Source organism: Macaca fascicularis, chromosome 16 (assembly GCF_037993035.2).
Source record: "Macaca fascicularis isolate 582-1 chromosome 16, T2T-MFA8v1.1".
Taxonomy (NCBI): Eukaryota; Metazoa; Chordata; class Mammalia; order Primates; family Cercopithecidae; genus Macaca; species Macaca fascicularis.
Window position 1 is genome coordinate 88,192,587 of NC_088390.1, and position 14,397 is coordinate 88,206,983.

General features: G+C 60.0%; 2 protein-coding genes across 16 annotated transcripts; both read right to left on the reverse strand.

Annotated features, from left to right (window-relative positions):
• Positions 1 to 1,184: 1,184 nt before the first annotated feature.
• MCRIP1 (MAPK regulated corepressor interacting protein 1) lies at positions 1,185 to 12,420 on the reverse strand. 14 transcript variants are annotated; one of them, XM_065532485.1, is made up of 7 exons: positions 12,369 to 12,420; positions 5,114 to 5,249; positions 4,635 to 4,648; positions 3,237 to 3,292; positions 3,024 to 3,142; positions 2,182 to 2,283; positions 1,185 to 2,081 (listed from the first exon to the last, which is right to left on the reverse strand). In XM_065532485.1, the coding sequence occupies exons 4-7, from the start codon at positions 3,242 to 3,244 to the stop codon at positions 2,017 to 2,019; spliced, it is 294 nt and encodes a 97-aa protein (XP_065388557.1). In that variant the 5' UTR covers positions 3,245 to 3,292; positions 4,635 to 4,648; positions 5,114 to 5,249; positions 12,369 to 12,420; the 3' UTR covers positions 1,185 to 2,016. The 14 variants fall into 14 exon arrangements, with proteins under 14 accessions (XP_065388557.1, XP_065388558.1, XP_073877043.1 ...); XM_065532486.1 differs by having other exon boundaries at positions 12,364 to 12,420; XM_074020942.1 differs by having other exon boundaries at positions 4,513 to 4,648; positions 12,364 to 12,420.
• Positions 12,421 to 12,619: 199 nt separating this feature from the next.
• Positions 12,620 to 14,189, reverse strand: PPP1R27 (protein phosphatase 1 regulatory subunit 27). Of its 2 annotated transcripts, none has more exons than XM_005585262.4 (3): positions 13,904 to 14,189; positions 13,644 to 13,794; positions 12,620 to 12,978 (listed from the first exon to the last, which is right to left on the reverse strand). In XM_005585262.4, exons 1-3 carry the CDS (start codon positions 14,091 to 14,093, stop codon positions 12,855 to 12,857), a joined length of 465 nt encoding a protein of 154 aa, XP_005585319.3. In that variant the 5' UTR covers positions 14,094 to 14,189; the 3' UTR covers positions 12,620 to 12,854. The 2 variants fall into 2 exon arrangements, with proteins under 2 accessions (XP_005585319.3, XP_005585320.3); XM_005585263.5 differs by having other exon boundaries at positions 12,620 to 13,242.
• Positions 14,190 to 14,397: the final 208 nt, after the last annotated feature.

A 14,397-nucleotide genomic window follows, 5' to 3' on the forward strand; every position in this document is an offset into this window, starting at 1 on the left:
ACCCCATGTTTGAATGGGCCCCTCTGCGGGACCCCTGCTGGCCGTGGCAGCTGCTACTGTGCAGAAGGCGTACAGGGAGGGCCTGGTCCCTAGGACGCTCAGTGAGTGGAGGGCACATGGCATGAGGACCGTTGTGAGCTGCCCGCCCTCATCCCCGTGGTAGTGGCCCCCAAGCTGCATCAGCTCGACAGTAGTGGGCAGCTTGGGTCACCCTAGCCTGGTGGGCACTGGAAACGCTCCTCAAAGGACTCACAGGCCCACAGGGGATAGGTAAGGCCATGTGTTTACAGGGAGTTGGCTCGGGGCTGGGTACTGCTGTGCACACTGGCTGCCCGGCAGAAGCTGGGTTGGTTTATTACTGGAACACCCTTCCCAGCTCCTCCTCCCCAGGGAGGCCGGCCCTGCGCCAGCATCTCCTGCACCAGCCCACCCACCAGGAGGCGACTGTGGGGCCACTCAAGCCCCGAACACTCTTCTGGGAAAGGGTGTTCCTGGAATAAATTCTGGTTTGGCTTCCAACAGGAGCAGGAATCGAGTTCCCTGTCTGGCCTGCCAGGGCGGCTTCCAGGTTTGAAGGTCAAGTGCACACAGCTCTCTCCTGGGCCGTGGCACCCCCTTCACCTGGTCAGGGGAGGAGCCCAGTGGCACCCCCTTCACCTGGTCAGGGGAGGAGCCCAGCGGCACCCCCTTCACCTGGTCAGGGGAGGAGCCCAGCGGCACCCCCTTCACCTGGTCAGGGGAGGAGCCCAGCGGCACCCCCTTCACCTGGTCAGGGGAGGCACCCCCTTCACCTGGTCAGGGGAGGAGCCCAGCGGCACCCCCTTCACCTGGTCAGGGGAGGAGCCCAGCGGCACCCCCTTCATCTGGTCAGGGGAGGAGCCGGCTCCTGGAGGGCCCACAGTACCCTAGAGAGTGGGTTCAGGGTGGCGCCTACTACCTCTGCGGCCCCCTGGGGAGCCCCTGTAGCAGAACAAGGGTGGGGGTATCAGGCAGCCCAGTCTCTCCCTCCAGAATGCCCTCCCCGCCACCACCTGCCCTAGGAGGCCTGACCACCCCCAGTGGCTTAGACTGAGAATTTCTGGGCTTGAGGAACGTCACCATGATCTGGGTTCCAGCCCTGCCCAGGAGCTGGCTGTGCATGCGTGCTGCAGGGCAGAGGCCTGACAGACTGCCAAGAGGCCACGCCCAGTGCCGCTGCCTTTATTAACAGACCCTGGAGCTCCACAGCCACACAGACACTTGGCTTTCAGAGGGCACAGGAAGAAAAAGGGACCTGGTGACCCTCCCAGCATACCCCAGAGCCAAGACAGACCCAGCAGCAGCACCTCAGGGTCAGCCTGGGTGCCCCTACCCATGGGCCACTATGACCACAGATACCAGGAGGCCAGGCCTGGCTGCTGGGGACCCCCTTTGGGGGGCCCGGCAGTATCCTAGGCCCAAAGAGCTGGTGCCATCTTGAAGCTGATTCAGGGAACGGGCCAGGCTGGACAGTAGGGGTAGGTGTGAGAAGCTCCCCAGCGTGTCCAGGCCACAGGAGCAGCAAGGGTCTGTGGGGGGGTCCCAGGTTGGATGGGGTGGGGCTGCCCTTGTCCTGTATCCTGGCCATTTCAAGGACAAAACCAGCCCAGTCCCAGCAGCCTGGGGGGCAGCAGAGGCTCCTTCTGCTCCCCTCCTGATTCTGCAGTGGCCAAGGACAGGAGGGTGAGGGGAGAGGAAAGAGGGCAGGCCAGGGTCCCTGGGGGCCAGGCAGCTTCAAAAACACAGCCAGGTGGCTGGGGGAGGGCAGGAGGGTGGGGAGGGCCCAGACCCCCATGATGGGGGCAGCCTGAGACCCCCAAGGAGGAAGGAGGGGACTTGGGAAGGAGAGGGAGGCCTCAGCCGTCAGTCACACCGGTGCTGCGGTCTGCAGCCCGCTGGAGCAAGACACCCCCATCCCAGGAGCAGGGCCACAGGACAGGAGGGAGCCGACACCTCGCACCCTGATCTTCTAGAGGCCGGGGAGGGGCGCTGGGCGCTCTAGGACTTCTTGGCATCCTGCGTGCTCCGGCGCTTCAGGTCACTCAGGTCGATGGGCTTGAAGGCTGCCAGGGAACAACGCGGTAGGTGGTAGGCACAGGCCCCCCCTGCCTGTGAGGCCCAGCCTGCCAGCCCAGCCCTGCCCCCAGGTCAGCCCCCACTCACTCTTCAGGCTGGGGTTAGGGACCTTCTCCACATACTCCTCCACCAGACCCCGCTCGCCGCCCGGCACCTGGCTTCGCAGGTCTCGCTCCACGCCCTGCCAGGCTGCAGAGGCAGAGGGCAGTGTGCTCAGAGTCCCCTGCCCCAGGGGGTGGCGTCCACATCAGGAGAGTGCCTACCCTCAGCTCCTGCCCTCCCAGACCCTTCTCTCCCTCAGAAGTGTCCTCCATGCTCCCCCACAGCCCTCTGCCCACCCCAGCCTCACTCACCTGTAGACCCCATCCCTGCTCCTCCGGCAGGCCTGTCCCTTCCCCACAAGATGACCAGGACTGTGATCGAAGGGACCCCTATGACCCTACCCCAGGCTTCCCTGCGCCTCGGGGGCAGCACAACCTCCTCAGCTAGGCCTCTACCTTTCCCACCTCATCCACACACCTCGCCAGCCCCAACACATCACACACTCCCCTAATCCCAGACAACCACCTCCTGGCCCATTCATGGCTGGGTGCGTGCCTATCTGTCTTCAAAGGCCCCTCCCTTTCTCCAGCAAGCTCCTTTAGCACTGCTAGCATGGATGACTGGCTCCCAACGCGGCCTCTATCTGGGGCAAGGCCCACTCCCGGCCCCTCCTCCTGGGTTCCCCCATGATCAGAAGCAGGTCTCCTCTCCACACAGGGTCCCCTCGGCCACCCCCACCCGCCTGGGCCCTGAAGGCTGTGGACACAGTGATGGAGGAGCAGGGGCAGGGGCTGCAGGAGATTCCTCAGAAACCTGGGTCCTGGGCTGGGGGCAGAGCTGACTCTGTCAAGGACAGGGCAGGAGCTGGGTGTGGCAGGCGCACCCACCTTCGTAAATGAAGCGGACGTTCTCCTCGTGGGCTGGGGTGAAGATCTCGCTGCTGCTGGGTGGGGAGCGGGGGCTGCTGGTCCTCTTGCCGTTGTACACGACTCTGGAGACGGGGGAGCTGGGGGAGCCTGGCGCATGAGGCAGGGCACGCAGCAGGGTGGGAACCCACACCCCTGCCCCGGTGGAGACCACCCCACCTGCCTGAGACCCACCTGGTCATTGCGGGGGCGTCTGATCCTAGCGCTCCACTGCCAGATCCCCTCAGCCTCTGAAACAGAAGCCAGCGCAGGAGTGGGACGCAGGGCCACCCTCTCCAGCATGGGAGGAGGGGGAGGCACAGGGTACACCTGCCTCCTCCCTTCAGATGTGAACAAAGTGCATAGTCTCCCTGCCTACCAGGGGGTCCCCCACAGGCTGGGGTCCAGCCATGGGCAGCCAGTGGGCTCCAGGCAACCCCAGGAGCTATCAGGGAGCTGGCCAGAGCCAGCCAGACACACACACGACTTGAAGCAATCAAGCCCACTCAGCAGCCTGAGCTCTGCAAGATGTGGAGGCCTCAGCCCCAGCACCGGGAGCACCGTGGCCACAGCCCCTCCCGCCATGGGCTGGTGGGACCGTCAGCATCTCTGATGTCTGGCTGCTTCTCACTGCAGCAGAGCGCCTGTAGCACCTGAGGAAACTGGCCCTGCTCTCCCTGGTGCAGGGCTGGGCACACAGCTTCCGCTGAGCCTTGATTTCCTTTCCGTAAAATGGGGATGAGCTTCCTAACGGTGATCCCAGCTCCACAGCACCTACCCAGACTCAGCTTCCTGGTTCCCTGGAGCATGAACCACATCAGCACCCTGCAGATGGAACCAAATTCCAACTCCCCTGGTGGGCAGAGGGGGTGACCCTGGAGGAAGCTGCCGGGCCTGACCTGTGACCAGGACCCTGGGCTGCTGCCCATTTACATCCTCTCAGCCCAGGGGAATCCACAGCTCTGGAGAAAGGGAGTCTATTTTGAGGCTCAGACGCCCACACTGGCAGGCTGGACAGTGTCCCCACTCCAGCTGAGGACACACAACCCCAAGGTGGGGAAGCCAACAGGGCTGGTCTCCAGCCTGCCCTGTTCCAGAGGGGGCAAATCCAGGTTCTCAGGGAAGGGAGTCCCAGGATTCCCAGGAGGGGGATTTTAGCACAAGCGACTCCCCTGCCCACCCCAGGGACCAAGGCTGCAGATACTCCAGGGCACATGGCTGCTGCACTCACAGAGGGCCAGGAGCACTGAAGCTTCGAGTCCTCTCTGGCCCGTTCCACCTCATGTCAATGGTCCAGCCCTCAAACACCACATGCGATCAGAAGCCCACAGCTCAAGGGCAAAACCAGCAAAGAGCAGAAAACCAGCTCCCAGCCCTGGAACTCTGTGCCCCATCCCAGGCCAGGAGTGGGGTCCAAACAGGGCCAGGGGCTCCCCACCCATGGCAGCACCCAGTTTGCTCACAAAGTCACCTCTCCTTTCTTGGACTCTGGGATCTCTCTGCCCAGTCCTCCTGCCAGGGACTCCAGCCCACAAACACCAGAGAATGCAGGGAAAGGCCTGTTTGGGTTGAGGGTCCCCAGGGACACGCTACCTGCTGGGAAGCTCCTGTTACAGAGAATGGCAGAGCTCAGGTTAACAGGTGGACTGGCCAGTCCCCTGCCTCGCCCCCTGCTGGCTCTCACCACTGACCGACTGCTGCTTTAGGGGTACCTGCCTCCCAGCCTGCCCTCCCCAGTGGCTCTTCTCCCCATGCATCCTCTGCCTCCAGTGGTGACTTGGCTTTTATGCAGCCACACCTTTGGCCTGGGGTCCCCTGCTGAGCTCGGTTGTCACTCCTGCCCCAGATCCCACTGATGGCCCCACATCCTCCCAAGCAACTACCCTTCCAGGGCTTCCTTTGCCTTGCTGCGTGCATGCAGGCAGGCGCGCACACACACACACCTGCCCCCACACACCTTAGCTGAATACACCTGCCACACACACATGCCTACACACAACCGTCTGTGCCTGCACACACCGGTCTGTACATATCTGCCCACACACATGCTGCACACACCCATCTGAACACACCTGGTGTGGCAGCATGCACTTGTAGTCCCAGCGACTCAGAGGCTGGGGTGGGAGGACTGCTTGAGCCCAGGAGGTCAACGCTGCAGTGAGCCAAGATCGTGGCACTGCACTCCAGTCCAGGCAACAGAGCAAGACCCTGTGTCAAAAAAAAAAAAAGGCCAGGCATGGTGGCTCACGCTTGTAATTGCAACACTTTGGGAGGTTGAGGCAGGTGGATCACCTGAGGTCAGGAGTTTGAGAGCAGCCTGGTGAACATGGTGAAATCCTATCTCTACTAAAAATACAAAAATTAGCTGGCTGTGGCAGGCACCACTACTCGGGAGGCTGAGACAGGAGAATTGTTTGAACCCGGGAAATGGAGGTTGCAGTGAGCTGAGATCGCACCAATGCACTCCAGCCTGGGTGACAGAGCAAGACTCCGACTTGGGAAAAAAAAAAAAAAAAAAAAGGCCGGGCCTGGTGGCTCACACCTGTAATTCCAGCACTTTGGAAGCTGAGGCGGGTGGATCACAACGTCAGGAATTCAAGACCAGCCTGGCCAACATGATGAAACCCTGTCTCTACTAAAAATACAAAAATTAGCCAGACATGGTGGTGGGTGCCTGGGGTCCCAGCTACTCAGGAGGCTGAGGCAGGAGAAGTACTCGAACCCGGGAGGTGGAGGTTGCAGTGAGCCGAGATCACACCACTGCACTCCAGCTTAGGTGACAGGGTAAAAGTCCGTCTCAAAAAACAAAAAAGGCCAGGCACAGTTGGCGGCCTATTAAAATCGGCCTGTAATCCCAACACTTTGGGAGGCTGAAGAGGGCAGATCACTTGAGCCCAAGAGTTCAAGACCAGCCTGGGCAACATGGCAAAATCCCATTTCTTTTTTTTTTTTTTTTTTGAGACGGAGTCTCGCTCTGCCGCCCAGGCTGGAGTGCAGTGGCCGGATCTCAGCTCACCGCAAACTCCGTCTCCCGGGTTCACGCCATTCTCCTGCCTCAGCCTCCCGAGTAGCTGGGACTACAGGCACCTGCCACCTCGCCCGGCTAGTTTTTTGTATTTTTTAGTAGAGACAGGGTTTCACCGTGTTAGCCAGGATGGTCTCGATCTCCTGACCTCGTGATCCACCCATCTCAGCCTCCCAAAGTGCTGGGATTACAGGCTTGAGCCACCGCGCCCGGCCGCAAAATCCCATTTCTACAAAAACATAAAAACTTCGCCAGGAGTGATGGCTGAGGTGGTAGGATTGCCTGAGACTGCGAGGTGGAGGCTGTGGTGAGCCATGATCATACCACTGCACTCCAGCCTGGGTGACAGAACGAGACTCTGTCTCTAAATAAACAAATTTAAAACCCCATAAACATATACACCTATTGTGCACCCATACCTTTTTTTTTTTGAGACGGAGTCTCGCTCTGTTGCCCAGGCTGGAGTGCAGTGGTGAGATCTCGGCTCACTGCAAGCGCCACCTCCTGGGTTCACGCCATTCTCCTGACTCAGCCTCCTGAGTCACTGGGACTACAGGCGCCCGCCACCGCGCCTGGCTAATTTTTTGTATTTTTAGTAGAGATGGGGTTTCACCGTGTTAGCCAAGATGGTCTTGATCTCCTGACCTCGTGATCCGCCCGCCTTGGCCTCCCAAAGTGCTGGGATTACAGGCTTGAGCCACCGCGCCTGGCCACACCCATACATTTTTTAGGTCAATGAGGAGTCCCGTTTGCCTCCTCTTGTTAGTAGAAGAAATTTACCCACACCCTCAACACCACAGGCTGTGTCCTAAGTCTTCCCAGACACGAGGAGCCCTTCCCACCTCTTCCTACTTCTTCCTACTTCCTCCAGCTCAGCAATCCCCAGGGCCTGCCCGCTGCCCCCTTTCCCCCTCAACCCTGCACATATAGCCCCAGGCTTTCCAGCTCAGTGACCCCCCAGACCTCATGCTGGCCCCACCCCTGCACACATAGCCCCAGGCTTTCCAGCTCAGCGACCACCCCCAGGCCTCATGCTGGCTCCATTCCTGCACACATAGCCCCTGGCTTTCCTGGATGTGCCAGCAGTTCCCAAGAGGCCAGGGACCTGTTGTCCCCCTGGAAGCAAAAGAAACAGTTCTGCCGTTCACTCAGCCTCACTGCCTCCTGGGGCTCTGCCCAATTCTTCTGGGTCAATTTCTTCTGGGTCAGAATTGCCCAATTCTGACCCCGAAGAAATTTTCCATTAAAAATCAAGTATCTGTGCACACTCTATGACCCAGCCATTCTGCTCCTAGGTACACACAGCCAAGACGCACACAAGGACAGCTGGAGAATCTCCACTTGTAATTACCAAGGGAAGAGCCACCGCCGAAGGGTATCAGTGCACACCTGGCCTATTCCCATAAGGGAATCAGCATCCGGAGGGGGCACCACAGCCCCTGCAGCAGACCGACACCAAGCACAAGAGGCAGGACCTGAGGGGCCACAGACAGGCCCTGAGACACACAGCACGGGAGGAAGCTGCAGAGGGCCGAGGCACAGACAGAACCGGAGCCAGGGCCAGGACGGTGTCTGTGAGGGCAGGAAGGAGCCCTCCACGGAGACGGCTGGAGGTCAAGCGAGCTCTGACCCGAGAGGTCACCATGGAGCCACAATGAGAAGGCCTCCAACAACCTTAGCGGGGCGGCCAAGCACAGTGAGGCATACAGCTGAGGGGGGAGGGCAGGAAGTGTGGCTGGCAGGCAGCTCAGCCCTAGCTTAGGCCCAGTGGGCAGAGGCTGGTGTCTGGCTAAGCAGGGGGAACCCTGAGGCACAACATGCATGCATCCCTGAGATGGTGGATGTGGAGGGACCCAGGACCACAGTGGGTGAGAGTGAGCAGGGGACAATGGTACAGGCCCAGAGAAGCGCCGTTGACAGCCTGAAAAGACTTAGCACATGGCAGATGGCCACCTGAGGTGGCGGCCCCTGAGCCAGCAGGACACTGACCTGTTGCTCAGCCGCCCAGGTAAAGGGGAGTGGTGGCCTGACCGAGGCTGACCATAGGTGAAGGGTGGGAGGGAGGGGGCTCCATTCAACCCAGAGAGACAGCCCCACTTCAGAGGTCTCGAGACCCTACCCAGCCCAGCTCCCCAGCCTTCATCCCACCTGGGCCACCACCAGGGTGAGAGCAGCGAGGGAGGGTCAGGCAATGCCTCAGTCCCGTTCTCCTTCCCTCTTTCAGTCAGAATGAAGACCGAGCGTGCCGATGTCCCGGCCACAGCCCTGTACTCCTCGGTCGCTACACCACGCCCCACTGCCTCTGAGAGTTTTCCTTCATAGTTTTCATATTTTAATATCTTTGAAACTGGGTTGTACCTGACGATTGCTAACACGTCTGAGTTTAACCAATGGTGGTTTTTCTTTCTCAGTGTACTGTGAAATATAGCGCAGCTCATAATATAGCGCATGAAATATAGCGTAGCTGGGGTCTCACATGGGAGGACCCTTGATGACACTCTCCTGGCCCAGGACCACCCTTCCAGAGCCCCTCAAGCTACACAGTATTTAGGTACTTTCTCCCCTTCCCCTCAAAGTCTTCCACACCCCATGCCACTCCACCCCACCCCACCCAGGGCTAGAAAAACCTCTGGTTCCAGACCCCCAGTGTCAGCACGGGTGGACACAGATGTCTACATGATCTTCCTGACACCCTTTCCCCAAGTCACTTACCACTAGGGTGTCACCCAGGCCCTCTGCTGCCATCAAGCCCACTGTCCAGCCCCAACGTGTTTCATCAGGTGTCACCTGCTGCTCCACTCCTGCCCCAACAGCCTTTGCCACAGGACCACCTGCCACCAGCCACCCAGAGTGCAAGTGACCTGCAGGTCTGTGCATTCTGCAGGGCCTGACCGCCTACTTCTGTGGCTGTCCAGCCTACAGGGCCTGGCCTGCTGGGCTGCAGGTATTACCCTACTCTGGGGCCCCAGGAAAGCTCCTCTGAGCCTCGGCATCCTCATTCAAAGTGATGCAGCCCACAGGGATGCTCGCCTGCTCCAATAGGGACAGAAGCACAGCCATGGGAAGCGAGCAGCTCAGTGAGGTCTCTGTGGCTCCTTATCCAATACAATGATGGACAGGACAAGCATGTGCCACATCGTTCAACTGGATGCTGTTAAGAACGAAAGGAGGCTGGGCGCGGTGGCTCACGCCTGTAATCCCAGCACTTTGGGAGGCCGAGGCAGGCAGATCACGAGGTCAGGAGATCGAGACCATCCTGGCTAACACAATGAAACCCCGTCTCTACTAAAAATACAAAAAATTAGCCGGGCGAGGTGGCAGCGCCTGTAGTCCCAGCTACTCAGGAGGCTGAGGCAGGAGAATGGCGTGAACCCAGAAGGTGGAGCTTGCAGTGAGCCGAGATCGTGCCACTGCACTCCAGCCTGGGCGACAGACTCCGGTGGCTCACACCTGTAATCCCAGCACTTTGGGAGGCTGAGGCGGGCAGATCACCTGAGCTCAGGAGTTCGAGACCAGCCTGGCCAACATGGAGAAACCCTATGTCAACTAAAAATACAAAAATTAGCCAGGCGTGGTGGCAGCTGCCTGTAATCCCACCTACTCGGGAGGCTGAGGCAGGAGAATCGCTTGAACTCTGGAGGCAGAGGTTGCAGTGACCCGAGATCGCGCCATTGCACTCCAGCCTGGGGTAAAAGAGTGAGACTTCGTCTCAAAAAAAAAAAGAAAAAGAAAAAGAAAAAAGAAAGGGGCTAGGTGTGGTGGTAATCCTAGCACTTTGGGAGGCCAGGAGTTCAAGACTGGCCTGGGAAACATAGAAAGAGCCCCATCTCTACCAGGTGTGGTGACTCACGCCTGCAATCCCAGCACTCTGGGAGGCTGAGGTGGGGAGATTACCGGAGGTTAGGCGTTTGAGACCAGCCTGGCCAACATGGTGAAACCCCATCGCTACTAAAAAAAAAAAAAAAAAAAAAAAAAAAAAAAAAAAAAAAAAAAAAAAAAAATTAGGCAGGGTGCAGTGGCTTAGCTTGTAATTCCAGCACTTTGGGGGGCCGAGGTGGGCGGATCACCTGAGGTCAGGAGTTCGAGACCAGCCTGGCCAACATACAGCGAAACCCCATCTCTACTAAATAATACAAAAATTAGCTGGGCGTGGTAGCACATGCCTGTAGTCCCAGCTATTTGGGAAGCTGAGACAGGAGAATCACTTGAATCCATCACTTGAATCCAGGAAGCGGGGGTTACAGTGAGCCGAGATCACGCCACTGCACTCCAGTCTGGGCAACAGAGCGAGACTGTATCTCAGAAAAAGAAAAAAAAGTGAGCCAGGCATGGTGGTATGCACCTGTAATCCCAGCTTCTAAGGAGTCTGAGGCAGGTGAATCACTTTAAACCCGGGAGGCGGAGGTTGCAGTGAGGGGAGATCATGCCACTGCACTCCAGTTTGGAAGACAGAGACAGAGCAAGACTCCATCGCAAAAAAAAAAAAAAAGAATGAAAGGGATGCTGTTGATTATTAAGCATGAAACAACTCTTCTGGGAAAACTGGAATGTAGAATCAGCCCACTCCTAGGGAGGTGGAGGCACAGAAAAGCACTGGGGACAGAAAGAAGAGACTGCCACCAGACACGCAAACACTTGTCAGGGACTAAGGGCAGGGCAGCCACCACACTGGGTCCTCCTTACACACACTGCCCATGTCCCCACAGCTGGGCCAGAAAGACACCCTGAGAACTCCCAGTTCGGCGCTGAAGGAGCCTGCCACCAAGTAGCGGTGCCCCTGCCAGGGCCTCCAGGGCTACAGCAGTTGGGGCTCGGCCCGAATGCTGCAGCTGGCCTCAGCCTCCCCAAAGCCTGCCTCCACCTCACAGCAGGTTTCTGGACTCCCTGAAAGCCCCATTCCCCACTGATACCCGTGTGGCTTTGCTCAGAGACTGGCCCTCCCTCCAGATACGGAGGGGAGTCTTATTGGGTAGAACTATATAGAACCTTCCTCCTCCAGGGGACCCAAGGGCTTCAGAGACTTCCTGGTGGGGAGGGGACAGAACCCCAGTCTCTGGCCTCTCAGTCTCAAATTCTTTCCCCCACACACAGCCACATGCCTAAGAACAGGACATGAGGTAACACTCCAGCAACGTGACAATATTGTGAGGTTCCAGAGTTAGAATCAGTGACGCCATCGCTATTCGGTGCTCCTCTGGAGTTTCTGAGATTCAAAGTTGCTAAGACTCCACTTTATCTTCGTGTTCTGTGTCTTTTTCAGCCAATCAGGCTAGAATATGATCTACTACCCAAGCAGGCGCACAAGGATACCGCTGTCACAGCTGATACACTGGCATCTCGTGGTTCCTTGAAGACCCCCGGAGAAAGCCTCTAAGTGTTGCCCCACCTCCTCACCCTCTCCCCTGGGTGGTGGCAGCAACAGACTAAGCATGTGCGCCCTCCTCCCCATCCTGATCCCACTCAAACCACAACCTCCCCTGACTCGCCCCAGATCCAGCCCCGTCTTTTAGAAAGAGTTGGCTCTTCTTCACGTCCCACCTCCCACCCTCTCTACATCTTCTCGCCACATCCCACCCAAAGTCCACTCACTGGTCCCCGTTTACATCTCAAGGCCTTTGGTCAAGCAGTGTTCTCTGCCCATAACTGTCCTACTCATCCTTGGGGGTCCAGCTCAAAGACCACCTTTCTGCGACGGCTACCCTGGGGCACGACGGAGAGAAGCACAGCCCGTGCCCCGTGTGGCTGCCGCCCCCGCGGTCACAACCACCGCCCAGTGAGTGCCTCGAAGGCAGGCGGAGGCCCGGTTCTCCCCGTTAGGCCCAGCACCACTGCCTGGGTAGACGGGAAAGCGGGCAAGGCCGGAAAATGGACAGAAGAATGCGCACGGCCCGGCCCGCGGGGCTCCGAGAGTCGGAGGCATCCTCAGGCACGGTCCCTCCGGGAGAAAGCGGGGCTCTGTCAGCCCCAGAGCCCCGACGGTGGCAGAAGGCGGGCCGTCCGCGAGCGTGCGGCCGCGCTGGGTCCCCGGCCCCTGCCCCGGCCTGGGCGGGAAAGGCGCTCAGTCCGAGTCGCGCCCTCCCCACGCGCGCTCCCAAGTGCCCCGCGGGCCGCGCCCTCCTGCAGGTGCCGGGCAAGGAACGCGGGCCCCTCCCTCGGACCCCGGCCACTCGGCCACTCCCCTGCGCCCGGCCCCGCCCGGCCCTGCAGGGCACCCGCGGCAGCCCGGCGACACCAGGGCGGGGCCCAGCCGCGCCCGCCCCGCCCCGTCCCCGCCGCCCGGCGCCGCACCCGCCTCACCTCACCCCGACCCGCCGCCACCGCCTCTTCCAGCTGGGAGGCCCCGCCGGAAATGACGCCACCGCCGGCTGCGCAGGCGCAGACGAAGCGCGCTCCCACGTGACCGCCCGGCACGCGGAGGGCGGGGGCGGCCGGGATTCCCGGGCGGGGTCGGGGCTAGTGGCGGCAGCTCTGGGCCGGCCCGGCCTGGACGGTGAGCGCCGCTGGCCACCGGCAGCGGCGGGAGCCCAGTAATCAGGACACCACCACAAGCACCACCTGTGTAGACCCAGGCCCCCTCACCTGGGAGTCACGTTTATTGAAAAAGTAAAAAGTGTCACAGTAAAAAATTCACCTGGAGACAAAGCCAGGCCTAGGAGGGGTGGCGGGGTCGTGGAGGGACGGGTCCGGCCGCCCCTGGCCCACGGGTGGGGCACGTGCTGGCCCCGGGGCGACGCGCGGCTTCCCCAGGGAGGCGGCCCTGGGCGCGGGGGCGGGCGGGCAGAGCTGGCTCAGTCCATCGTGGCCCCTTTGAAGAGCTCCACCAGCTCCTTGAAGTCCGGGTCGATGAGGTCGGAGGGCAGATCGCCATCGTCGTTGGCTGCGTCCCTGTCCGCTCCCAGGGAGATAAGGTACCTGGGGTGCAAAGTCGCCCTGGCTGAAGCGGGGAGGAGCCGGGAGAGTGCTCGCCCCCACCCAGGTCAGAGGGCCAGAGTCCTGGGGTCACCTGTGTGTCCCCCACCTTCGGGTCTCAAGGTCCGGGTAGGGTGAGGAGGAAGAAACCTGACCCTTTGGAAGCTGTGGCCAGCTTTTCAAGTTGGCTCTGTTGAGGACAAGGGCAGAAACAGGATTCCAGAAGCTTTTAGGGTTTGTAGGGTTCTTTTGTTGTTGTTGTTGCCGCTGTTTTTAGAGACAGAGTTTCGCTCTTATCACCCAGGCTGGAGTGCAGTGGCATGATCTCCACTCAGGGCAACCTCCGCCTCCCGGGTTCAAGCAATTCTCCTGCCTCAGCCTTGAGTATCTGGGATTACAGGCATGCGCCACCACGCCCGGCTAGTTTTGTATTTTTAGTAGTGAAGGGGTTTCTCCATGTTGGCCAGGCTGGTCACGAACTCCTGACCTCAGGTGATCCGCCCACCTCAGCCTCCCAAAGGGCTGGGATTACACGCCTGAGGCACCGTGCTCAGCCCGTATGGTTCTTGCCTACACCACCGGGACCACATTTTGGGGCCCACATCCTGGGGGCCCACTGAGGCCTGGAGGGGTCGAGTTCAACCCTGTGTAGACCCAGGCCCCCTCACCTGGCTATGTCGGGGTACCCGTCGCTGCAGGCAATGTGCAGGGGTGTCCAGCCCGCCTCATCTCGCTGGTGAATGTCGGCTCCGTATTTGACCAGCAGCTTCACGCATTCCAGGTTTCCAGACAGCACGGCTTCATGCAAGGCGGCCAGGCCTGGGCAGGGAGGAAGGGAGGGGTCAAGACTGAGCCTCAGGTCGGGTCCTCCTTGCTGGCTTCCACCCCACCCCACAGCCCTTGGCCAGCTCTTCCAGGGCTTGCTCACCTGAGGGATGTATCGTGGCCAGGGAGACTTTCTGAGCCCGGATGAAACGCCGCACCTGCTCCAGGTCACCCTGACGGATGTGGTCCAGGAACAGAACATCATTAGGGAAACGCACGCTGCGATCAGCCAGCATCCGTCGCCGCCGCTGCCGTGGGCTGTAGCGGGCATAGCGGGCAGTTCTGCTAGGCATCTTGGGCGCTGTGGGGCAGGCTGCCCCTGGGGATCCTACTGCGCTGGGGTTAATAATGTGTCCGGCCCCGACCAGATCAGCTTGAGGGCTCCTGTCGGACGAGCCCCGGCCTCTGACTTGCTTATATAGGGCTCAGGGGCTATATAAAGCTGCACGGTCATCCTCCCCGGCGCGAGGGGCTGAAACTGAGCTGCACCCCCGCCCCGCGCCCCAGATCATGTTTAGTGACTCATCTTTCAGCCCACCTGTCACCGTGCCCGGCCAAAGGGGTCAGATCATTCCTGCCTGTCGCTCCCTGCCGCAC